General features: G+C 42.0%; 1 protein-coding gene across 1 annotated transcript in view; it reads right to left on the reverse strand.

Moving 5' to 3' along the window:
* zdhhc9 (zinc finger DHHC-type palmitoyltransferase 9) overlaps positions 1-26078 on the reverse strand; it is a 28800-nt gene continuing 2722 nt past the window's right edge. Inside the window, exons 2-9 of the mRNA XM_034093411.2 lie at positions 19386-19546; positions 15383-15541; positions 13424-13561; positions 12453-12501; positions 11734-11836; positions 4914-5017; positions 4347-4446; positions 1-3245 (exon numbers count right to left, since the gene is read on the reverse strand). Coding sequence (XP_033949302.1) covers positions 2928-3245; positions 4347-4446; positions 4914-5017; positions 11734-11836; positions 12453-12501; positions 13424-13561; positions 15383-15541; positions 19386-19546 — 1132 coding nt within the window. The 3' untranslated portion in view covers positions 1-2927. The remainder of the gene's footprint in view (positions 3246-4346; positions 4447-4913; positions 5018-11733; positions 11837-12452; positions 12502-13423; positions 13562-15382; positions 15542-19385; positions 19547-26078) is intronic.

A 26078-nucleotide genomic window follows, 5' to 3' on the forward strand; every position in this document is an offset into this window, starting at 1 on the left:
AATAAGACAATATTGTTTATTTACCAGACACATTGATCATGTAAAAAGAAGTGAATTAAATTGAATGAAACACATAAAGTCACAGTGCTGATACTTAACAAAGTGAACATAAATAAAGAGTATCATCGATGGTATATTACTGTTTCTGTATACATCATGTAATTGATTGATCAGAGCATTCAGATCTGACCATCATGGCATTTTAACACAAGAATCATACGTACAAGAGCTCAGCTTGAGCCAAAAAATCATACTTCATCCGTCCCTTTTAAAGTCTCCCGTCTCTTCTTTCATCGAATATCAATCACATACATTCTTGCTTCTCTGTGACAGCAAATCAATGAAATACACCAAACTGTCTTCAAATACTTTCCACAAAGAAAGATCAGCCGCTAAATTCAGCTTGAAAAACTAGTCTCAAACCTTCTTATTAAAAAGTTTTCCCAACAAATACTCAGCTGTTTTTTTTTATACTTCACAGAAACAAAACTGTCACAAAGGAGAGTCTGTCATCTCTCCTTTTTTCATCCTAATGTAGAGATTAATGTGGAGCTAAAAGTGTTCGTCAATTTATCGACAGGAAATTAATTGCACAATTTATTTTTGCTGGAATTGTGCAAGTTCCAGCTTTTTTAAATATAAATATTTTCTGATTTTCTGAAAGTTCAATGATTTTCGAAGGGTCTTCGAATAGCTGGTTGGACAACATTAAATACTTCAATATGTCAACCGAATATTTTTTGGACAAAGGGTTAGCCGGTAAAGAAACTCATCCACAGATTAAACAAGAATGAAGAATATTGGCCAAAATGAATCTTTATCATCCAAAGTGTTGCTGCTCCATTATTACGGTACAATATAAATAATCAAACATTTCCACTCTTTGTTTGATCTTCAGGATAAACTGTGACTTAGTAATAAATAATCTCAGGCAGATTTCTGATACAATGCTGTTGACAAACTAGAACTTCTACACAGGTACATTTCACAAACACTAGCTCTGTCTTGCATACAACACAATAACTATTACAAACCCTCGCTATCAGCTAACATCATTTAAATACTAAGAATAACTCTTCCTCTTTCCTCGGTGTGGATGCTGTCCCCTCGAGCGACCTGTGACCAAAACAAATAAACTCTGCAGCCATTTTGAAGTCTGAAATACACAGAAGTGTGAAGAGAAAGGACGTCTTAGCCTCGGCTCTTTATGCTTGAATGATGCGGCCACAGATGGCTGCAGTGGAGACCTCGGCTTTAGGTGCACCGTCACAGCAAGGAGGCGAGGAGAAGGAGAAGTGTTAAATATGTAGTAACAGGAAGAGAGAGGAGGAGGAGGAAGATCAGCAGGAGGAGGCGCTGGAGCTCAAAGGCATTGGGAATAACACCGGCTGCACTTAAACGCTAAAAAAAAAAACCTTGCTTTAGTCTCTCCTCCTATCTAATCAGCTGACATCTTTACCTTGCAGAAATATGTACAATTCAACACGGCTTCACTACCTTTTTGCTTTACAATGTCTAATTCAGTGGTTCCCAACCTTTTTAGCATGTCCATAAGTCAACCAGCAGTTCAAACTGAGTGCTTATTGTCCTTCTAGGATTTATTTTTGTGATTTTCCAGCTAAAAACCCTTTAAGAAAATGTACTTCAATTACGGTCTGTTCAAAATGTCATCGCTTCATTATTTTGATCCTAATAAACATTTGTGTAAATTGTGGACCTTTGTGTTAAATTTGATATTCTACCTTTAGACAGAGTCAGGCTAGCTGTTTCCCTTTGTTACCAGTCCTTTTGCTAAGCTAAGCTAACTGTCTATTAGCGGTCGCTTTATTTACTGTACATATGTTGTAGTGATATAAATCTTTTCATCCAACTCTTCAGGAAAGGGAAGAAACTACTTCCCAAATAGTGAAATGATACCTTAGTTCTTACCCTCCAGGTTGGGAACCACTGAACACTTAATAGATGTTAAGTGTTCAGTGGTTAGAAGAATAAACGTTGGCATTTGTCTATCAGTGGCATGAACGTATCTATCTGTTGGTCGACTTCAGTTGCACTTGTTGGTGCGTCTGTTATGATAAGGCACTGTTACTACTAGTGTCTACTATCATCAGAAGTCAGACCTTTCCTCTCACACAGTGGGACTGAGCGTCTCCTGGATAGAAGACTTCACGTTAAGCAACTTCAGAGCACCGATGTCACACTACATCCTGGATTTATAAAAATGGAAGGACAGGTGTTGGTCTGTATCTCTTAAAAAAAAGTAATGCATGTAAGTTATAACAATACTGAATGCAGCAGTATCATAAAACAAGGTAGATTGGACTTTCCTGGAAGGAGCCTTTAATCTGTCAGCTAAGGATCGTCCTCCTGGACTCCTGCCATTAACCCTTCTCTTCAAAAAGCTGCACGTCCAGCCTCTGTATGTTTGCATAGGGCATGTAATGTGCACACAACAGATAAATGGAGTTTTATACATGTCCAGAAGTAATATCGTCGTTGCCAGACACTTGCAAGGAATATATTTGAACTGGCCTCTCACAATAAATGTCATCACGCAATATTTTAAATAAAGAACAGAAGCAGTAGTGATAATCCCACAGGTGGCCTGCTGGGACGTCAAACGCTTGGAGAGTTTTTGTATTTCTCTCTGCAGTTCTTCCTGCAGCTTCTCCCCCTGCGTGTCTTTTCCATGCAGTGTGCAGGAGACAGAGGAAGCTGCTGACTTTACATTAAATCGATGCCCCTCCTGCACTGTCAATCTGCGGGTGAGGAGAGGGGGGGAGAGGAGGAGCTGCTGCAGAAACCCTGCTCTCCTGGAGGAATGTGGGGCGGGCGTCGGAGGATAACTGAGTCCCCCGCACAGTCATCACACGTCGATAATGTTTCACTTCCTGACCGGCCAGGATCAGAGCCCCCCCCTCATGCAGCTAATGGGCCGGTCCCTTGGTGACGGACACCTCTGCGTCAGGCTCGGGTGAAGCCAGGGGCGGGACCTTCGGGGTCTCCTCTCTGGGGGAGGAGCTCTTCTCCTCTCGGGGGGAGGAGCTCTTCTCCTCTCTGGGGGAGGAACCCTTCTCCTCTCGGGGGGAGGAGCTCTTCTCCTCTCTGGGGGAGGAACCCTTCTCCTCTCGAGGGGAGGAGCTCTTCTCCTCTCTGGGGGAGGAGCTCTTCTCCTCAGGGGCGGCGATGCTCCGCTTGGCCTCATCAGGTGTGTGTTCGTTGCGGATGAAAGGAGCCGTGGTTTTCTGCAGAAAGAGACACTGATGAGGAACTGAGCTGCAGCAAAGCTGAAGGAATGACATACAAACAACAAGCATGGCATTTTTAGCTTCATTATAACTGGATAAACTTCTCTCACCATTTTAGTATTAAATTGATATATCTTTCGAGAAATAAACAGACATAAAGGTGAATTCAGTTCTGACTTTCTGCTGCTTTCAGTATATGGTTAAAACCAACACACTGCTCATTGAATTAATTAAATCGAAGGAAATAATTTCCATGAGAACTCTATAGAACCTCGCTATCGCGTGAAGGGTCTGCTTTATGCACTCCGCACAGTAACTCTGCTGCGTGCTCACTACCACACCAACCCCCCCCCCCGTTCATAAAGTCAAGTAGCCTACCCCTCAAAAGGTCCGGTTTATTTCATTTTAAGGATGCGCACCAAGCAACATCTCCAGGTGCTCCTTTGAGAACCAGGGCAAACAAGTTATGTGCACCCCTGATTATAACAGTGTAATACTGTATACTGTGCATTATTCTTCAATGGGCCATTCTGCGTTAAAAGCACTTTTAGTTTGGGTATTCCTGTACATTGATGCTAGTACACATTTCTAATTGTTACCGATGACTTTTACACCATGGTATTAGCACTTAAGTTAAAGGTCGGTATGTGTCTTCCTCCGCTCCAAACACGACTAATGACGTAGCCTATTTATTAGCAGAAAATATAACAAAATAAAAATAATAAATAGATAAATAATAGACTATATAAAGAGACACAACATGGCTCAACATCAGTGTGTCTCAAGATGGATTACCTGTCAGTTTGATTACACACACCACACACACAAACACACACTTTTTCCAACATCCTCTGTAATTGGCTAAGACTGTTTTATGTCTGCTCTGTATTCACTATCCTATGCTCTGCAGCCTCGTTCACTTTAGAGCCAGAGAAGGAGAAGTGTGTGAAGGGGGGTATACAGTGTGTGTGTGTGTGTGTGTGTGTGTGTGTGTGTGTGTGTGTGTGTGTGTGTGTGTGTGTGTGTGTGTGTGTGTGTGTGTGTGTGTGTGTGTGTGTGTGTGTGTGTGTGTGTGTGTGTGTGTGTGTGTGTGTTCACCGTGGTTTGTGACACTGGGTTGCTTCTGGAGGGGGGGAGTGAAGCAGACGCAGCAGAAAATGATGAATCCTCCTGCATCAGTCCTCTCCTGTCCAACACGCTGCGGGGACAAGGCCATCGGTCACTGACGGCAACCGGCTCGTTACCGGGCAGGGTGAGGAGCAGCAGAGAGACACATCTACCGACTAATCTATCACACACACTCTCTGTCGCAGCTCACAGATCTATCTATTATGACAATAAGCAGTGTTTTATTTCACTGTACAGCATTTCAATTTACATTCTATTTTTACCTCATCTTGTTCTATTTTACTTGAATATAGTTAACCTCTCCAACATTAAGTGCACATTAGTCTTGCAACATCCTCTTGCACTCATTTATTTCTACTGGTTCCTATTGCACTATTTGTATTGTGTTTAACTATAACTATACTTTCGATGTGCATACCACAATAAAGCCTTTGAACAGAGCTCTTCGATAAAACTGCAACATACTGAAAACCTAATATAGGCATCTAGACAATTTATTAACCACGAAAGATGATCATGTTTTAGTCCGACAGTTACCTCGGGAACGTCGGCCCGCAGAGAACCTCGAAGCAGTTCTTGAAGCAGTTCTTGTGGCTGTACGGGTTCTGGACTCGGTTCTTACCCGACCAGGATCCTTTAATCTGGGAAAACACAAAAAAAAGAAACACTTTAGAGCAAAATCTTCCCAAACCACATCCCTGATTTTCCCTGCGCTTATATCTTATTCAAAAGCATACTTCCTTTTTTAGATGTTATCCCCACAGGCTTGGCTCTGACCTACTTAAAAGGAACTTTAACGATTCCTGGTTTAACGGGAACTCTATCCGCCAACGGGTGCGAACAAGCATAGCATGATTACAACCACTTTAATAATTCATTCAAGAATCTGAGGATTAATATAAAGGATTTCCCCCGGTAATATAACACATTCCACACTGTGCTGTATGCATGCATAGAGGCTTCTTTTATGTTCCTATGATGTACAAAGTGATTTCAATATTAAAATCCTTTATGCCTTTTAGCGCAGCACATTTACATGAAATGAAAATATTCTAAAAGTCTTTTATAAAAGCGTCAACAAAATACCTCCTGACATTTTTTGTATTTTTTAAAACTCAAAGACTCTCAAAGTCACACACAGGCTTCCCACTTTGTTGGTGAAGGTGGTTGGAGGAATACCTTCAGACATGACTGGGGGTTGAAAATAAACTGCCAGCTCGACTGCATGCTTTTGGATTATAGAGAAATACTTTGAGTGCAGTTTGTATTCTCCTAAATATACATTATAATAGAAAGTCAGCTAGTTGAGCTTAACTTTTATTTAAAAAAAAAGAAGCTTTTTATCAAAGCAAGGTTAACACGTATTTTGGGTATTCTATTTTATATACTGTTCATATTTCATGGTCTTGTATTTTCTATTTCATCTGTGTTGCTGAAATTGTTTCATTTTATGTCTTTTACATTTTGTTTTATGTATTTACTATATTTATGTTCTTATACTATCAAAAAATGAAAGAAAGAAAGTTCATAATTAATAATCCAGCATCATTTCTTAAGTGCTAGATTGACTCAAGTGTTACTGGTACAAAAAACACAATTTAGATTGTATATATAATTGACCCCTACAGAACAAACGTTGGCTGCACAGCAGCAGTTTGTACCGAAAGACCCTCCAGCGAGTCAGAGAGAAAATAAAAAGCTTTTCTTTTTAGTTGTTGCGGCAGATGTAGGTCAAACTGTCTGCCCCTGGGCTACTTTAGTACTGCATGCCTATGTGTAATGTGTGTGTGTGTGTGTGTGTGTGTGTGTGTGTGTGTGTGTGTGTGTGTGTGTGTGTTCGTCCTGTGGGAGAGATCGGAGCAGCACTCAAGGTGCTTTCTCTTGCTCACCCTCCTTCCCCTCTCCTCCCTCTCCTCCCTCTCCTCCCTCTTCTCCCTCTCTCCCTCCCCCTCCCTTCTGCCACACCAGGCCCTGCAGCGATTGGTGGATTTATTATTAGGCCAATCACAGATAACCAAGCTATTGTTTCAACTCCTGGAGCAAAACTACACCGGACTGTACTGTAGGTGCTCATTGCAGAGCTTCATTACTGATTAAATGAAAAAAATGAGGCCAGCTCTTGCACAGGAGAGAGAGAGGGGATTATAAATTAATCATTACAACAAAGTATGAGTGCACTTTCTTGCTTCCAGCCATCTAGAAGCTTCTATCATCGCTGCTGCGCTCTGCTTCTCCTCAGAGCCTCTGCAGCACTAACAAAACCTCAGATAACATACACACTGTTACACTCACACACACAGACACCACATAAATGACTCCCTGAGGATTCAGCCACCTGCATCATCACCACTCATCTCTGTGTGTGTGTGGGGGCGTGTGTGTGTGGTGACTCAATATTAGTCAAGCAATTAATACTTATTTAGCTCATTTAGCCTCACAAGCATCTCTAAATATATTCTTGTCATTCCGTTTTGTTTGTCTGTTTTCATGCATATTTTTAGATCATAAGTCGATGTCGGCTCGTGAGCAGAGAGGAGTCCAAGCTTTCTCCAGACAGGTTGTCATATGGCTCAGCCTGTGAGCAGAATAAAAGTGTTCCTGCTGTACCGCCCACATTAAGTGTGGCTGTGGTGGACACTATAAGACATCATTCATTTTAAATACAGACAAAAACATTTGTCATGCTTTTCGTAGCCTGATTTATATCACCTTTCATTCTATAGATATATATATATGTTATGGCTGTAGAGTATATTCTTTACTTTTTTATAGTTATACATAGCGATATCGAAATCCCCTCTGTAAAAAATGTAGACTCGAACATGTTAACCAAACAATTAAAAGGTTTTGAAACTGGCTTCATCAAAAGGTCGGATTTCTGTCTCGGAACAGTATGTTAGCTAGAAAAATAATAGATAATGCATTTCTATTTCCATATTTTAAACAAACATAATTATTCTGATGCAGGTTATCAGAAAATGTCCTGGTGATATCCGTTAGTTACATTTTTACACTATTCACTCTTTCTATGGTTTCTAATTTCTCTCATTTCCCCTCCTCGACTCCTCGGTTCTCCGGTAGTGACCCGGAAATGGATTTCAGCGCGCCATGTTGAAGGACATCTCATTTCTCTAACTGCACAACGAGGACGAGGATCGAGCGTCGAGGAGGCTCTCTGGAGGAGCTCTAACCGAGGAGACACTGATGGGTCCTCCACGGCTCCTTCGTGGATGCATTTCCGGCAACAGAGATGTTTCAAAGAGGCGTGACTCACGGCCGGACTTATCTCAGCCAATGACAGCTCTGCATGCATCCCCTGGATATTCTTTTATTAACTGCTTGAATCGCAACGCAATGTTTACAGTGAGAACAGCTGTGAGGTCCGTGCAGAAAGCAAAGCAGTGTGTATAATATATATCACTCAGGATAACAGGCCTACTCTCTGTATTTGCTGTAGTTTAGTAGATATCGGCTGTAGCCTGATATGTATTATATGCTTTAGGAGCTGTAGGTGTGTGCGTGGTACAGTGCGTAGGTGTGTGTGTTGTACAGTGTGTAGGTGTGTGTGGTACAGTGTGTAGGTGTGTGTGGTACAGTGTGTAGGTGTGTGTGTGGTACAGTGTGTAGGTGTGTGTGGTACAGTGTGTAGGTGTGTGTGGTACAGTGTGTAGGTGTGTGTGTGGTACAGTGTGTAGGTGTGTGTGTGGTACAGTGTGTAGGTGTGTGTTGTACAGTGTGTAGGTGCGTGTTGTACAGTGTGTAGGTGTGTGTGTGGTACAGTGTGTAGGTGTGTGTTGTACAGTGTGTAGGTGTGTGTGGTACAGTGTGTAGGTGTGTGTGTGTGTGTGTGTGTGTGTGTGTGTGTGTGTGTGTGTGTGTGTGTGTGTGTGTGTGTGTGTGTGTTGTACAGTGTGTAGGTGTGTGTGTTGTACAGTGTGTATGTGTGTATTGTACAGTGTGTAGGTGTGTGTGGTACAGTGCGTAGGTGTGTAGGTGTGTGTGGTACAGTGTGTAGATGTGTGTGGTACAGTGCGTAGGTGTGTGGTACAGTGCGTAGGTGTGTAGGTGTGTGTGGTACAGTGTGTAGATGTGTGTGGTACAGTGCGTAGGTGTGTGTGTTGTACAGTGTGTAGGTGTGTGTGTTGTACAGTGCGTAGGTGTGTGTGTGTGTTGTACAGTGCGTAGGTGTGTGTGTGGTACAGTGTGTAGGTGTGTGTGTGTGTGTGTGTGTGTGTGTGTGTGTGTGTGTGTGTGTGTGTGTGTGGTACAGTGCGTAGGTGTTTGTGTGGTACAGTGTGTAGGTGTGTGTGTTGTACAGTGTGTAGGTGTGTGTGTTGTACAGTGCGTAGGTGTGTTTTACAGTGCGTAGGTGTGTGGTACAGTGCGTAGGTGTGTGTGGTACAGTGCGTAGGTGTGTGTGGTACAGTGTGTAGATGTGTGTGGTACAGTGCGTAGGTGTGTGTGTTGTACAGTGTGTAGGTGTGTGTTGTACAATGTGTAGGTGTGTGTGTTGTACAGTGCGTAGGTGTGTGTGTGGTACAGTGTGTAGGTGTGTGTGTGTGTGTGTGTGTGTGTGTGTGTGTGTGTGTGTGTGTGTGTGTGTGTGTGTGTGTGTGTGTGTGTGTGTGTGTGTGTGTGTGTGTGTGTGTGTGTGGTACAGTGCGTAGGTGTGTGTGTGGTACAGTGTGTAGGTGTGTGTGTGTGTGTGTGTGTGTGTGTGTGTGTGTGTGTGTGTGTGTGTGTGTGTGTGTGTGTGTGTGTGTGTGGTAGTGCGTAGTGTGTGTGTGTGTGGTACAGTGCGTAGGTGTGTGTGTGGTACAGTGTGTAGGTGTGTGTGGGTACAGTGTGTGTGTGTGTGTGTGTGTGTGTGTGTGTGTGTGTGTGTGTGTGTGTGTGTGTGTGTGTGTGTGTGTGTGTGTGTGTGTGTGTGTGTGTGTGTGTGGTACAGTGCGTAGGTGTGTGTGTGGTACAGTGTGTAGGTGTGTGTGGTACAGTGTGTAGGTGTGTGTGGTACAGTGTGTAGGTGTGTGTGTGGTACAGTGTGTAGGTGTGTGTGGTACAGTGTGTAGGTGTGTGTTGTACAGTGTGTAGGTGTGTGTGTACAGTGTGTAGGTGTGTGGGGTACAGTTTGTAGGTGTGTGTGTGGTACAGTGTGTGTAGGTGTGTGTGTGTGTGTGTGTGTGTGTGTGTGTGTGTGTGTGTGTGTGTGTGTGTGTGTGTGTGTGTGTGTTGTGTGTGTGTGTGTGTGTGTGTGTGTGTGTGTGTGTGTGTGTGTGTGTGTGTGTGTGTGTGTGTGTGTGTGTGTGTGTGTGTTGTACAGTGTGTAGGTGTGTGTGTTGTACAGTGCGTAGATACAGGTCTCAGTTGGTTTGGTGTCCTATGCTTACTTTTAATAATTGTAAATAAAACTTTTGGCCCGTAATTTAAATTCTCCAGTTCAGCGACCAGAGAGGGGGGTCCGCATCTGTAGCCTGTTATTGTCTCATTATACCGCACTGTGAATGAATCAAAGTAAATATAGAAGTGGTCATGAACACATCTGTCCATCAGACAGAGGGCTGCTGTGCCTTCTGTCATCATTAATGGACGTCTCTTTAAAATGACCGCTCAGAGGAGAGGAGTTCTCATTTCTCTAACCGCCTGCTGCTTCCCCTCCTCTCTCCTCGGCTCCCCTCCTCGGCTCCTCCGCTCGCATCTCCTGTGGGCGGGACTAAGTCTCGAGGATAGGAGTCGAGGAGGGGAGTTAGAGAAATGAGAAACCTTCATAGTGTCTCCTTTAGCTGCAGTTATAAATACCCTGTTGTTTTGGTCGTGAATTTGTTTTCACATCTCTGTTTTCGTTCAATATGTATATATTTGCTTTACTGTATTTTACGTTAGGAGCCTTGTTTAACAACCAACAGTTTACTGGCACTTTTTTGTCAAGGAAACAGCTCTGCAGTATACTATGTTTACACCTCTGTGTGATGTAGGTTTGTGAAGCCAGCTGCCGGATCACAACATTAACTCATGTATTCTTAAAACTGCACTTTATCTTCATTATGACTTTTATACTGTATAAATGACTTTAATGTGAATGTGTCTTATATCTGAGAACAAAGATACTATTCTTATCTCATCTGTGATCGATTGGTGGGAAAGGACTTTGCTCAAACATGACTTTTATGGTACACTAATGAGTGGTTTGACCCCTTGTCTGGGAGATAAAAATAACGCTGGCCACTCAGATTGACCAACTATTTACCAACCGGCACGATCTCAGTTCTCTCTTATTCACACCCGGCAACTTCAAGCTGCTTGGCTGAATCTCAGAGAGTTGTTTGACACAAAAACAAGAACTTTTCATTTGCATTATCACCACCCTGGGCCGTAGAAGGATCAACCAAATCAGGGTTTCCATACTTTCTTACTTTTCCAGTACTTTCCATCCCTGATTCTCTTATATTCAAGCACCCATGGCTGTAAGGTTTGAGACGTATAGAGTTATTTTAACACATAAAGCAACACTTTATCTTATTTAAAACTGGCAACTCCTGATTATTGGCCGAATCACAAAACTATCGGATTTATGTAAAAGTGCAAAATCAACCACAAAGTATTTTGGTGCTTCTAGCCAGATGTTTTGAAAATGTAAATGCATTTCTCTCTTTATATAAAAGTTGTTAGCAAGCAAGCAAAACCTTGAGTGTCTTCTTGCAATGTTTTATAAATCCTTTTAAACATCAAAATTAAGGACTTTCCAGGTCTTTGCAAGCACGTCCTCTCATATTTCAAACCCCCAACGCCATCACGTTTGAGACATGGAGTTTTCTTGACACAAAAGCAAAACTTCATCCTTTAACTTATAACTAACATTATTATTTCTTAATTGAACAAGGGCCACACATAAAATGACATTATCTCTTAAGAGAAGAGATGACTCATGCCAGATTTGAGATAATAGCTTATTTCCATCTGCAGTCCTTTCACTGAAGAGAAAGGGGATAAAAAACGTAATCTGACAGTAACTTAAAGTGTCGGATAAATGTTGTGTGGTAAAAATAAATATGCTTCCCTTTGAGACATATTGAAGAAGTTTGAAGTCGCATAAAATGGAAATACTCAAGTACAAGTATCTCAAATATGTACCTAAATATAGCACTTGAGTAAACAGACTTACTTACATTCCCTATCAATAATAATAATACGGAACAAAAACTAACCAAAGAATGAGTTGATGCTGTGGCTCCATGATATTTTGCATGAAGCCAGGATGAAACAAAGTCGATGCTAAGTACAGCATGTGCGTCTTCGGGGTTATTTCAGATAGAAGAGACAGCTTTAATCTCGCAGTAACATTGAGTTATGAATCACTTACATCCTCGTTGGTGGTCTGGTTGAGGGAGATCAGGTAGGTGTGGAAGCCGGTCAGTCCCACCACCGACCACAGGGTGAAGAAACACACCAACACCTCCAGCACCGTGGGGAACAGTTAAGAAAAAAGCAACAGATGTTTCCTGCCCGACATGCGGTCACTGATTAAACAGCAGATGACGGCAGACAATTATGCAACATGAATAATGACAGAGGGTTTTTTTAAAGGATCAAAGGCAGGAAGTTTTTACATTTTAAAAAGACAGAAATGGCCAGCTGGAATGTAGCTCTTATCCATATGCTATCTTTAGTCATGCTGGCTGGGGTTATTCAAAATACAATAAGAGCAGGGCAGAGTTAATAATGTTAGCTTGAACTCTAATAGCAATAGGTTACTATTGAAGCTATTCATCAATAGACGGTCATGCTAAAAGATGGAGCTTGTGTAGAAGTAGAAAAACATTTTCTGAATCCATGCTTGCATTTTTGCTGCTGTGTTTTTGGTTTTTGAAAAGGCCACAAAAAGACGTTAAGAAATCAAAGCTGTACAGGCCTGCAAAGCTATTATGTTAGTCTCACTGATCAGGGTAAGTTTAGGAAACAGTAATAGTCATGGTGTGATATTTGAAAGAATCTGGATGTCTTTCCATTTCCTTTTCTCGGAAATCTGACAAACATCATCCACACAGCAGCTGTTTTTGTGGCCAGAGCCTAAAAGGATATGTTCCAGGTGTTTCCTTCAAAGTGTTCAAAAAGCCTTTATCCACTGAACCTGTGAACAGAGCAAAACAGAGGGAAGTTAGGGAAAAAAGCCTTCTAAAAATTAAAATGCTTCCCTACTAATTTGTCCTCTACTGAAGAGCACAATATATATTTCCTTTATTTAACCAGGTAAAAGACTCATTGAGATTAAAATCCCTTTTCCAAGAGTGACCCGGCCAAGAAGGGCAGCATGTACGAAGTTACAACAGATAAAACACAGACAAGACCGGCAGACAACTACAGCTGTAAAACACAAATAAAATGGCACAATAGCCAGTCAATATGCGAAGTAAAACAAACTATTAAAAATCATTCAAAACTGGAAACATTTCAAACGATTTTAGGATATACGAGCACTCACATCTACCAATGGTGTCGTGTTCTCTGTCCTTTAAGATGGCCCTGAATTCCCCCATAGTGACTAAATCTGAGAGTTTCAGCTCCTTCTGTACATTGTTCCAAGCTGTGGGGGCAGCATAGTTAAAAGCTGTGTTACCCAGTTGTGTTCTCACTGTAGGAACCAGCATCTGAATAACATCTTGGGAGCGCAGGCCATATGGACATATAGCACATTACTGCAGTATTAAGATAACAGGCTCAGAGATAATGGTCCTGACTAGAAACACTGTTTCCTCGTCTCTCTGTCGCCTCGCTGCCTGTTGGGTAGAACAAGGAAGCAGGAGGCAGGTCATGAAAGAGGAATCAGGTTGTCGTTCGCTGTCACGTGTCATGTCTCGCTGCAGGAAAAGCTGGTCTGAACGAGGTCAGAGTTGCTGCTCATGTACTGTAAGAGTCTGCAAAAACTCTGGAAGCTGCTAATGAGTTTGTGTCAAAGGTTGTTCTTCCTGTTTTACCACAATCTTTCTATTCATACTCTAATCTCCTACACGTTGGTTCCTTCTTATTGCACAAACGGCTGACAGGATACTCACGCATCACCACGTGGACGATGTCGAAGGTGAAGATGTAGATGGTGAGCAGGGAGAGCGACAGGGTGAACATGTAGAAGTATCGGTAGTTCCTCTTGCCCACACAGTTGCCTACCCATGGACAGTGGTGATCAAAGCGGTCTGTAAAAGAGGACAAAAGGGTGTCTGTTTGAATAGGGAAATTGTACAGGAGCTGCAAAAACAACTTAGAAAACAGATACTTTTGGAAATCAATCGAGTGTTAAAAATACACCGGTATTTCAGTCAAAGAAAGCTTTGAGCAGCAGCTCTGTAAACCTGCAGTCTAAATATAGGGATCACTTCCTCTCGGCCTCTCCTCTTCTCTTCTTTGGAGGAGAGCCAGAAGAAAGCAGGACAGGGTCAAACGGACACAAGGATGGAGTTTCTCAACAATATACAGTAAATATAGAGGCAGGAACACAAGACTTGGAGCAACTCGGAGATTCAAAAATAAAAGGATACTTTATATATTTAGAGAGAAGACGTTCCGTGCTGTCCTTCTGTGTTTACATAAATATTTGGTGAACATAACATGTTCAACTTAAATGTGATGCTGAAGTGACTTTTAATAGGGAGAAGTGTGTCTCTTTCAGTCTCTGCACCCCGAACTTCTGTTCTTACACAATGTTACTTTTCGTAAATTGGTCGTACAATCTCCAGGGAGAAGTACATAAGATATTACCGCAATAAAAGTAGTATTTATCTCTCTTATGTCCTCCCGTTGGTGATTTACAGATCTTACTGATGGACAGGAAGCATCACCTAATTGCTAACGTCGCAAACATTAACTGACCTTATCTAGTTAGCCTTTAGCTCCGTTTTTCCACTCCTTACATAACTAATGTAATCATAACAAATGAATGTGTACCATTACAGCTGTCTCATCTACGGCAGCAGTGCATAAGGGAAATGCATCACATTTATCTTAAAGCACCACAACGTACGTTAATAATGAAATATGAAATGTGAAGTGTGAAGTGTGCTGCAATCCAGAGGTCTGGAGTCGGGCGAGCACTTTACCCCCAGAGATATTGTTTTATTCCTGCATACAGATATAAAACTACTGCCTAAATACTCAGAGACTACAGTATATTGTGCATCAGACATCTCATAATATATTAACTACAGAAGGCTCCGGGTATAAACAAAATGTATATAGTGAAGCAGTTTGTTGTTTTTTATTATGCTGCATGTTTTGTTTAGGACTTTACCTGCAGTAAACAATGTGAGGTTGAGGAGGGAGAGATATGATTGCAGTAAAAGAGGGACTGAGGCATGCTGCTGTGTCATGCTTGGACTGTGTGTGTGTGTGTGTGTGTGTGTGTTGTGTGTGTGTGTGTGGTGTGTGTGTGTGTGTGTGTGTGTGTGTGTGTGTGTGTGTGTGGTGTGTGTGTGTGTGTGGTGTGTGTGTGTGTGTGTGTGTGTGTGTGTGTGTGTGTGTGTGTGGACTACAGCAGGTGGACACAGATGAACCAGTGTTCACAATGACTGTGCACTTATTCCTCACTGAGCCTCCCCTGTCTCCTCTTATATCGACTTTGAGTCTACGCTGCCTTTAGACGCATTCCTCACTCATCAGCAGCCAAATCACCTTTTAGTTCTGCCGAGTTGAGAGACAGCTGCACACACACACACACACACACACACACACACACACACACACACACACACACACACACCACACACACACACACACACACACAACACACACACACACACACACACACACACACACACACACACACACATTATTGTGACAAACGATTGCAGAGAGGTAATTAAGAGTAGGGCTTCAGAGATAATCCTCACATCACGAAGCTTTTTTTCCCCACAGGAACTCACCTTTCTATTTCTGAAAAACTGAAATAAACCGATTTCAATGAGCTGTCTTCTCACTTTGTTCAGCCTTTGACAGCGGATCGGAGGACGTTTCTTTCTTACCGACGCAGTTGTCACAGATGCTGCAGTGAGAAGCTCGAGGAGGTCTGAAGATCTTGCAGGTGTAGCAGTACTTGAGCTTCACGATCTGGTTGTTGATCTGAACGTTGCGGATTCGAGGGGGGGCTCGCTGCCCCGCGGGGACGTTCCCATTAGCAGCCTCTGCGGAAACAAAGAAGAAAAAACATTCATAAGCAGGTGTTGGCAATCTTGATCACACAATGAACTGGAATGGCATTTGACGAGCAAAGACCTCCTCCACCAAGGCCAATGGTGCATTCAAATGCTCCACGCTTCAGGTGGTCCCATTTCCTAATGTGGGAAGTCGGGCTTTATCTGTTTTATTTGTTCTATGTGCTATGTATAGTCATGTTGCACTGTTGGAGGAGCCTGTGACCTAAGTTTTTCATTGCCATATCTACACTGTAGCTAGTGACAATAAAGCCTTGAATCTTTAATCCTATGGGTTCATCAGCCTACGTTTAATGTAACGCGACATGGAAACAACACTTTTTTTTTATTGCTCAGAGCGTTTAAACAAACACTTATATATTTTCCAAGTTCTTTTTTCCGACTCAAGGGGGAGTTTAACTACGTTTTTATGATCATTCAGACCCAAAATGTGTGCAGCCAGCACCACTTTCGTATCTACCAATGTTACCCTAAAGTCAAACATAATTTGTATATACTATAAATAGGTTCTTCATTGGTCAAGCCTCACCCCAAGACAAGGGTTTATGCAAATAGGGCCAAGTAGTTTTTCCATAATCATCTACACTGCTATTAAAAGGTTTTAGCTCATGGTTATCTGCTACATACAACAACACTACAAACTACGTCCTCAAAGTCACAACTAAAATCTCTGAGAATATTTCACAATAAATGAATAGGTCTTAGACAGGCAGTGAGAAATGTGAGATTCAGTGACAGGGACAAGAGAAATAAGGGACGTAAATCTCCACAGCTGACGTTGAGCGAGTCAGGGAACGGACCCGGATTGGCTCGATACAGTATTGATGATGCTGGATTTCTATGTAATCCACTGCTGAGCTGTACATATTATGTATTTTTATCAACACTGTTTGGGCTTCAGCTACCTTCCTAACACGGACATATCTTGAGGTGAGTCATTTAGACCTTTCTGATTCAGTAGCACTGCAATAGCTGGGTGCAGAGAGCTAATGACCAAAGGGCTGAAACCTCTCCGGAGAGTTCTGTTCGAGAGAAATCCTCCATTACCACGCTGCATAGAGAAGCTGTGAACGTGCCGTTAATGGAAAAGAGCATTACGGAGAGCTCATTTGACGTTGTGGGGGTAAATTAAGAAAAGGAATGTGGCCTTTGTGGAAATACATTATCAGGAATAAGAAAACGTGTTCAGAGATTAACATAAACTAAAGTGTTTGTTTATCATTTGTATATATTACTGAATCCAAAAATCTGTATTGTAAATAAAGCTTCTATACATCTACAGACATAAAGATGGTGAAAATGACGGCACAAACTGCTCAGCCTCATGAATCTACTGAATGTGGGATTGGTGGCTTTCAGGATAAACCAGCGGAGAATAAACAAATGACTCATCACTCACGGGAGGATGATGCCACTCCCTCGGGCAGCAAAGCTCAGTCTGGTAGTGGCATTATATCCTACCTATTAGCAACTCCCCCCCTCCCCCTCCCCCAGGGACTTGTGTCTAACAGGCTTCTTCCATACCTGCCTTCTCTACTGGCTGTTCGCTGTTAGCACGGCCCAACACATCACAGCAAACAGATACCATAACACAGTGGAAAATACCCGCCATAGGAGCTGAAATGGAATCTGTGCACATCCTGGATATTAGGTGATGAAGAACCGGCTATTTTGGGACATTTGCTGAGATGTGTTTGGTGGAATGTAATAATGGCCATTAGGTGCCTTTACCTGAATATCATTTCATTTGACCGCTTCCCCTGATTAATATATATTGGGTTTACTGGTGATTTAACAACAAAGTATTTGTTGTTAAATCGCTCTGGGAACTTGTGATTATGATCTATATCTAAAAGACACAATTATTGGTGGAAGACAATTATTTAGAACTTGAGCAATGTATGCTCATCCAAAGTTTTGATGATGATGATATTCTTACAAATTGATATTGTTCTTTTCAATGTGTTTTCCTCACAAATATCACACAAGCATTCGTGTTCCTGTTGTACAGAACACGTTAGGCAACAATGTTTGTAGCTTTAGGAAAAGATTGCGGTTTGTAAAAGCGTCATTAAAGTACACAACCCTAGGTAACAAAATACGTTAAAATACGTCACTTTGACTTGGTTTCCAATCGGGACTTGACCAGTCTCCATGATTAAAGCCCTGTGCTTTTTGACCCCATCCATCCAGCCCAATACAACCATAAGTTGCGGCTCTATTCACATAAATAATCTTTCCTAGTGAGATTTCCTTATACGGCTGCATGCAGGAGCTGCACAGGTCATCACGGCCGCAGCTATGACCAGCGAAGCATTGTCACGCTGCCAGTGGTATGAGTCAACAGCCATGATGAGAGGAGTGCTGCCAGATGACCATCCTCAGAGGACTGTCCTGCCTCCGCCCTGCTTTTTACACCCCCCCTCTGTCATGAGCCAGCCTCCACCCGTGCCTCTCCACCGGAGTGAGAGCACGAGTGATGGTTCTGAAGGACACAGTGAATCTTTAACAGAGACGAAGAGTGAACATTGACCAGCCACAGAGGCAGAAGGGTGGGGGGGTGGGGGGGGATGCAGGGAGGGCTGTTGCAGAAATATTGCAGATTAAATCTCATTCCTCCAAATAGGAAGAGAGTATGGCCAACCCGGGAGAAAGTATGGTCAATTAGTTTGTGTTGTAGTAATGAACACAGGATCCTTTGTAATGAATGTGGTGTTAGAACTCAGCTCTACATCCACCGGGGAGCCCGGCCAACCTTCCGCAACATAAAGAATACCAAACATGAATAAACAACAGGACTGAGGCTCTCTGCTCACTGCTCAACTAGCATATAAGCTGAAGTTATTATGCCCCCCAAAATATCTTTCTCTTGAGCTAGCCTCCAACATTATTTAGAGTGACTAACAACCAAGAAAGAAATGATGACGTAACAGCAGCATGGACTCTAACACCTTCACATTTGAATGGATGTCGATAAGGATTTGGGCCGTGTGGCTTTATCAGCGCTGATTGTGAATAACAGCCACTCAAGGTGAGGAGCAATCACAGAGGTGAGAACACACGCTGCTTCAAACCTGACAGCACTCTGGAGAGGATCTGAGCTGAAGGGGCATGAAGAAAGATGATACTGAGCTGTTCTTCTATTATCATTTTAAGCTGCCGATATTTCATTGCAAACATTAGCATATACAATTGTTATGTGCTAAAATGCATTCTTCAGATTAGCAGAGCCATTTTTACATTTCTTATTTTGGCAAAAGTAAAATAAATATTTCATGTCAAACTAATGGAATCCCTCAGTTCACCAGCGAGTCCTCACTGTGTCTGCTGTGGACGTCGGGCAGGTAGTGTACAGTGAGTGTTTACTAAAGACAACTGCCTGCTCAAATGACAACACTATTAGAGTAACCCAAAACAGCAATGTTGCAGCCAGACAGACAAACGATGAGCCGACACGTTAAGCATCTCCATAAAGCTGAGCGGCAGATCCAGCTGACCCATTTCACACTGACTTCATTTGACATTTTAGTCATAAAATATTGATTATCGCAACTTTAAATACACGTTCATCAAAGTACTGACACTATCACAACTCACACTTGATTATGTGCGTCTGCCACACAGGAGGACTGTTCACAGGATGTTCAGAGGATTCAAATCTGATCAAATCACACCAACACATTTATATCATGCTTATGAAGTCATGAGTGTTCAATATTATAGAGAAGGATTGGAAGCCAAGTTTCGAGCAGAGTATTGGGGAGACGGGTGCTTTCTAGATTCGAGAGAATTCTTAAACTGTCTTTAAACTCACCAATCTCCATCTCAATGAATGTGGCTTCCTCTGGCAGAGCTCGTGGCAGCACCCCGGGGTCGCTGAAGCTCGTCCTTAGCAACATGGAGATGACGAAGAAGAAGAGCACGATGGCGAAAACTGGGACGGAAGGAGACAGATGGACGGCCAGGTACGGACATCTGTGGGAAAGCAAAGAGGGTGAAGAGCCGGTCAAAAAGCAGGTAAGGTTTCTCAGAAAGGTTAAGAGTATTTGATATAGCATACTATAAGAACAATGTATGTTTTTGATACCTCTATTAGTTTTGTGTCTCATTCTTAACATTATTTGACCGTTTTGACTGTTGGTTGAACATTTTGCATTTTGAATGTGATGGACATTTCTCCAACATTTGATAGACAAAAGAAAATAGTTGCCAGAAGAATGTAATTGTTAGTTGTGTAATTTCCCACAAAATGATTATTCTTTGAAATGTCATGTGTTTGCATCACATGGACACAGCAGATAAGAGAAGCTGTGGAGTTCATTATAAAAGCGGCCTGTGCAGAGAGGGCACGACACGACAACACACACATTCTGAACTGGTGTTGCGAGCACAAGGTCATGAACCACGAGGGCTGCCCTTTCTCCGAACCCTCCCGAAGTCATGGCCGTGAATAAACAACACCGTGTCGCACCCCCCCTCACCTTCTGGAGAAACATTAGCATGTCCCCGTCAGCCCGGCCACTGAGACCGCAGCCAGCGGAGCTCCTGTTGCTCAGGGCGATAACAGATGAGCTGCAGAGGCTGCGGTATGGGCATGAAGTTATTAATAGTTAAACTGTGCGGGCTCATCTCCCTGCCAGGTGGACGGGATCATATATATTTATAATGCAACACTAATGCTGCTCTACAGGAGAGAAAGGTATTGTGCTACATCCTGTACAAGACTGACTTTTGTTCTGATGCCATGCATAACACAGACTGCACACATATAGACGATGCAAAGGAGGGCCATTTCAACTCTGCAATATTTTTAAAACTCTCCTCTGAAGAGTCATCAGGCTACATTACATACGTGTCATCACCTTTTTCTTGAATTAAACATATTCAGTAGGAGTTCAGCAAAACGATTGTTCTAAAGCTGATGACAAAACATAATTCTGAAGTTTTTTGGAAAATAGATTGATAGTTCAAGTTATTTTTCAGGCAGAAATGAAATCAATCTATGCTTTAATTATTCTTAAATGGTAATAAACTGACCATAATTGGGTTACTGCCCTAAAGAGATATTACCTTGGCCATTAATAAATAACTTTTTAACAAAATGATCAATTGTTTAAAACTAATCAGCAGATTAATAGATAAAGAAAGATGGCTTCGAAGCAGCCTCAGATATAAGTAGTCAGGTTTTTAAAAGGGTTTTTGGGTGCACAAGGTTCATTTGTGTGGAACGTAATATCCAATACTGACAGCAGCCATGTATCCGTATCACATAGCAGCCAAAACACTGCAGACACAGTTACATACATGAGTATGAGATGTCAATAACTCTCAGGGGGAGAAAGCAGCACTAATGCGTTTCATTTCTCAGTGATTGTTTAGTCTAGATTTGTTTGATCGGACTGAGCAATCTTATATTTGGATACAAATGTGCTGAAATACAGAACCAATAAACAAGATGTGTATCTGTCAAAATACATATGGACTGCACTGTAGCTGTACATCATCAGACATCCCATAATAAGTTATTTAATCGAATGAGCAGCTATTTTTGATCGATAATAAAGCAGCAAGTTGGTTTCAGCCTCTGTGAAGTGGAGATCTGCTCCCTCGTCTGTTTTAATCATTTTTAAAGTGATTTGAGTTTCAGACCCTGAGGTCTATTTAATCACTTCCAGTGCCATCTGTTATTGTTTTGTCCAGGTTGCATTTCGTTTTCATTTAACTGCACATATACAGCGCTAAGGGGAAGGATGTAACTAAGTCAAACAACTTCCTCAGCTCAACATAGCAGAGAACAAAGTCCACCTGCCTAGCTGCACCTGCTCGTGTAGCTACACCATGCAGGTACGCCAGCATACCTGTGCACTTGTGAAACATCACACACAAAAATACAACACCAGCTGAACAGGTCAGAGCAGTTTCCCTGCAGTATCCTTTCTCACACAAATGGAAACTAGGAGCAGCGATTAAATCAATACAGGTTTCCAGTGGACCGGCCCTGTGAAGTATGTCAGGCCCAGAGCAGAGAGCAGCCGGAGGATTCAGACGGAGGAGAGGCAGCCTGCGGGTGAAGTGTAATTCCCGTAATGATGACTGGTAGGTATCGGAGGCGCACTCTATCATCGGCTTCCCATCATGCCCCTCCACGTCCTTCCTGGATGTGACCGTTTCCTCTGCTGTGGAGGAGCAGTTGTGTGTGCTGTGTATTCATCAGTCACCACAGAGCAGCAGAAAAAAACTGGACTTAATCGAGCCCATGTGGGGAAAATATTTTCATCAGTGAGGCGATCAATCAGACCACCAAGTGACACTCATGCCACTTACACATTACCTCTCTCTCTGCCTCTCCGTTGAGGCTAACAATAAACTAGCTCCTGTGGTGGAATGCAACGGAGTACATTTACTCACTTACCCCAGCCAGCAACACTATGAACATGCTACTTATGTGTTAAAGGGTTTGTTGTTTTTTTTGAAGCGGGGTTGCATATGATCCATAATGAATGTACGGTATGACCTACAGTACATGTCAAGTGGCACACTCCCAATGATAGGAAACAGACAGGAGTCGGACCACAGGAGCTAAGAAATGTACTTTGGCAGACAGGCGCAGCAGCGAAACACATTTTACCTCTTAAAAAAAAAGGCCCACTTATCAATTTAATTTAAATAAGTTGGAGTTTTCACTTTATTTTGATCTTTTTACCGCATGTCCTTGCTGTCAGATTGCCCTTCCGACAGAAGCTTTTTTTCGATGCTTCGACTCTTCAAAGTCACCAGATTTACCTCGCAGAACACAGAGGTTGCTGGACTATAGCTGCCTTAATCATTTAGTCTGTTATTGTGTTACGCTGTTGAATATAAAGCAACCCTTCAAAACACAAAAGTTACAAATGAACCAAAACATAGTTACAGATGGAGGGCAGAGGTAGACCATCACCTCTGATGTTCTGCAAGGTAACATTACTGTGTTTGTCAAAGGAGTCTTTGAGCTTTGACAAGAGCAACCATCAACACCGAGCAGCCTTCCCTGAAACACCAAGTGGGACCAACGTTGCATTTTGGGTAATGTAGGCGCCAGGTTTTACAAAGGAAGGAGAAAGTGTCAAACCAAAAAAAAAGGTTTTTAGGGACGATATGAATTCCAAACTGCAACACAGAGATATATTTTCATTTCACTAAAGTGTTTCATCCATATGACATAACACATTTAGTTTAATCAATGGTCTGTACAAATGTTATAACATCATTAAGAGAGTGACCCTAGGGCTATTCCAATATAGAAAATATCGTTTTCATGGCTTAATAAATTGAACCATTAGCTTAAAACCTGCAATCAGCTACCAGTCATGAGAGAACATAATCACATATGAAAGATAAACAGAGTTACACAAGAGATAGTGATAGGTTACATACTGTACAGTACTGCTGATTCTACAACCAAAGTGTGATGTCCGTGTGTGTGTGTGTGTGTGTGTGTGTGTGTGTGTGTGTGGTGTGTGTGTGTGTGTGTGTGTGTGTGTGTGGAGATGCATTAAGGAGAGTCTACTGCAGACTTTGATCTAAAGGATGTCCCCTCTTAACTCAGGATGACATGGGTTTAAAGGTGAGAAGCTTCTTCGTAGGGATATTGCTGAGTTTAATCCCTTTAACCTTTCAGCAATAAATCCACTAAACTCATGATGATGACTTCACCACTTCATGCCTCGGTGACTCTTTGTTTTACATTATAAATACTTAACAGTTGTAACCCCGTCATACAAACATCTGTGGACTGGACTGTGACTCTGCCCGTTTCAAAAATAACAAAAGCACAAACTCTGCTTGCCCTCTCCCTTTTTTCCACCAACAGACATAAAACCTACTTCATTACCCAACTTGGTAAATATTCTGAGTAGAGGAGGGGGTTTCATAATTCCTTTCATCAGGTCAGGTCAGGTGTTTTGCAAACACAGGACGGATATGTCATAGGCTACCTGTATTAGGGGTAAAGTGCAATCCAGTCATACGAGAAACAGGTGAGAAATCTATCAAAATGGTTTGAAGGAATCAAGAAAAACCTTGAAAGCAGCAGTTAATGTTACAATGTTAACCTTCATGGTTTTAAAAGATTGCAAAGTATTTTTTTCTTTTCATAACATTCAATGCTGTGACTCAGATGTAATGTTTATAAATACGGAAAATCCAGAAACATGTCCTTTAAAACCTGATCCAATAAATGAATGCGTTAAAAAGAGGCTACACTTGAGATGAAGAGGACACCATCTGTTGTCCAGTTTAAATCAGTCATCCTTGTTATGCAATCCTTAAATACCATATGAGAGAGATGAAACATGAGAGCCACGGTCATAGTCCTTTTCCCAGGATTAAAGCTAGGATTACAGATGTTGCGTCATAGAATACTCACTAAGTGAAATGAAGAATGATGAGAAATATGATGATTTAATGTTGTCAATGTCCACATGAAAAAACAATACTACTGAACAACATTAAAGATGTAGTCATTTATAAAGGAAAAATCATCGAAGAGGGCATCTAATTCAAGCCAAACACGTCACAAAACAACGTGAGGTAAAGTGTAAAGTGTGCCTCCCTGTATGGCACAGGTTGTGGGCGAGAATAGCAGCAAAGAGAAGCATCCAGAGAAGCCTGTAGATCACTGTTACAGTAAATGGTGCACATACTCTGAATAGAGCATAAATCATGTTATTGCTCATTCAGTCAGGGCTGGCGGGTGCTTTCTGATTGGCTAACAGGGAGACAGGGTGGGGTTGGATGCTGAGGGAGGCTCGGTTACAAGATCTCCTCCGACTGCAGCCGCCCGCCCTGCACTACTCAATATGTGTTCACATTTTATAAGGCTGATAGGGCCTATGTAAGGATGTAGAGTTACAACACAAACACACACACACACACAGTCACACACAGTCACACACACCAAGGATCACTCTCATTACATGCACATATGCTACGCTGGCCTCGTCGTAGCTGAGCGTCCTGCAGTGGAGAGACAGATGACACACTCTCCTTGTGTTCCAGTTTCTTTTTCCTTCATCCAAGCTCCATAGGTAGCAACGCACATTCACATATGCCTGCATGCACGCACTACATTTACAACATCATACAAATGGGAACCGAACCAGTTAGTATCCAACAGCGAGGAAGCGTTAGTTACCACCTTATACAGCATCCAGGTATAATATAAATATGTAAATTCCATTTCAAAATCAGATCAGTGGGTATTACAAGGGCAGAAACCAACAGCGTGAGGACACACAGCCCTAAAATTGATTCCAGGGGAAAACAGGCCGGGCCCATCTCTTCCCTGAGTAATTTGTTTAGTTGTTCCTAATGGCTTTTTCCATTTGTGTATTCGGGCTGCTCGTTTCCGCAATTTAGCACAAATTAAAGTAGAGAGAAGTCTCCCTGCACGGGATGCTGATGCCTGGTGATAAAAGTGAGACGTCTGTGTGCATGGTGTTGGATGTGAGCCAGCCAACGCCAAGACACTGCCCTCGCTGTTTACCCATCATGCCCCGCTGCAGCTCACAGATGCACCTCAGGCATGTGAGGAACGAACTCTCCAAAACAAGGAAACGACGCCACAAAGACAGAGGATGTGATGATTGAAGAAGGCTGAACCACAGCTCAATGCACCAACATGCAAACGTTTAAAATCAGATTATAAGGATGCATTGTTGGGCATATTTTGTTTTTAATCAATGCCAAGCCTTTTTCATAGAGTTTTTGATAAATGATGGCCACTGAATGATATTTTGGAACGGACAATATTATAATTCATATTAGCTGGAGCTGTTATGGGTACATCTATTGATTGGCTACTATTTTTGAAAATGTATTTATTCTCATATTCAGCGCAAGATGAGGGAAACAATCTGCAGTTGTTTGCTGGCAAAACAACCATCTAATAATGCTAAGAATCAAACTGCAGCATGCTAACCCCATAATTACAACTAAACACAAAGTATAGCTGAGCTGATTTAAATGTCATTAGATTTGCAGGTAATTAGCAATAAACCAGAGTAGTTAACAATAACTAAATAAATACATGTTGACCCGATAGTGGCGCTATATGAAAATCAGGGTATCACCAAAATGATTACAATGAAGGGGGCATGAATGAATGTACTCAAATGCAATGGCGATCCATGTAATGGTTTTCAATATATTAGTGAAAATGCCAAACTTCTATGACGTCGTCTTTTCAAATGTTGAGTGCTGAATGTCTTACATGATGTTAAACTGAACGCTTCTGGGCTTGAAACTTTTGCTCGGATAATAAAAGCAATTTGTAAACACAAACCAGGAAATATAGAATGGGTCTTTCTTTATCACCATTTCTTTAAATGACTACAAAATAATTCAAAATCTAGTGAATATAAAAATGTTCTGCAGATAAATCATCAGTGGGTATTCCACTCTCAATATTCATTCCAAGAAAGAGTGCAATTAGAGGTTTTAATCCTACTATTAAGCACAGATGCAAGTT

The sequence above is a fragment of the Pseudochaenichthys georgianus genome, chromosome 10 (assembly GCF_902827115.2).
Source record: "Pseudochaenichthys georgianus chromosome 10, fPseGeo1.2, whole genome shotgun sequence".
NCBI classification, from domain to species: Eukaryota; Metazoa; Chordata; class Actinopteri; order Perciformes; family Channichthyidae; genus Pseudochaenichthys; species Pseudochaenichthys georgianus.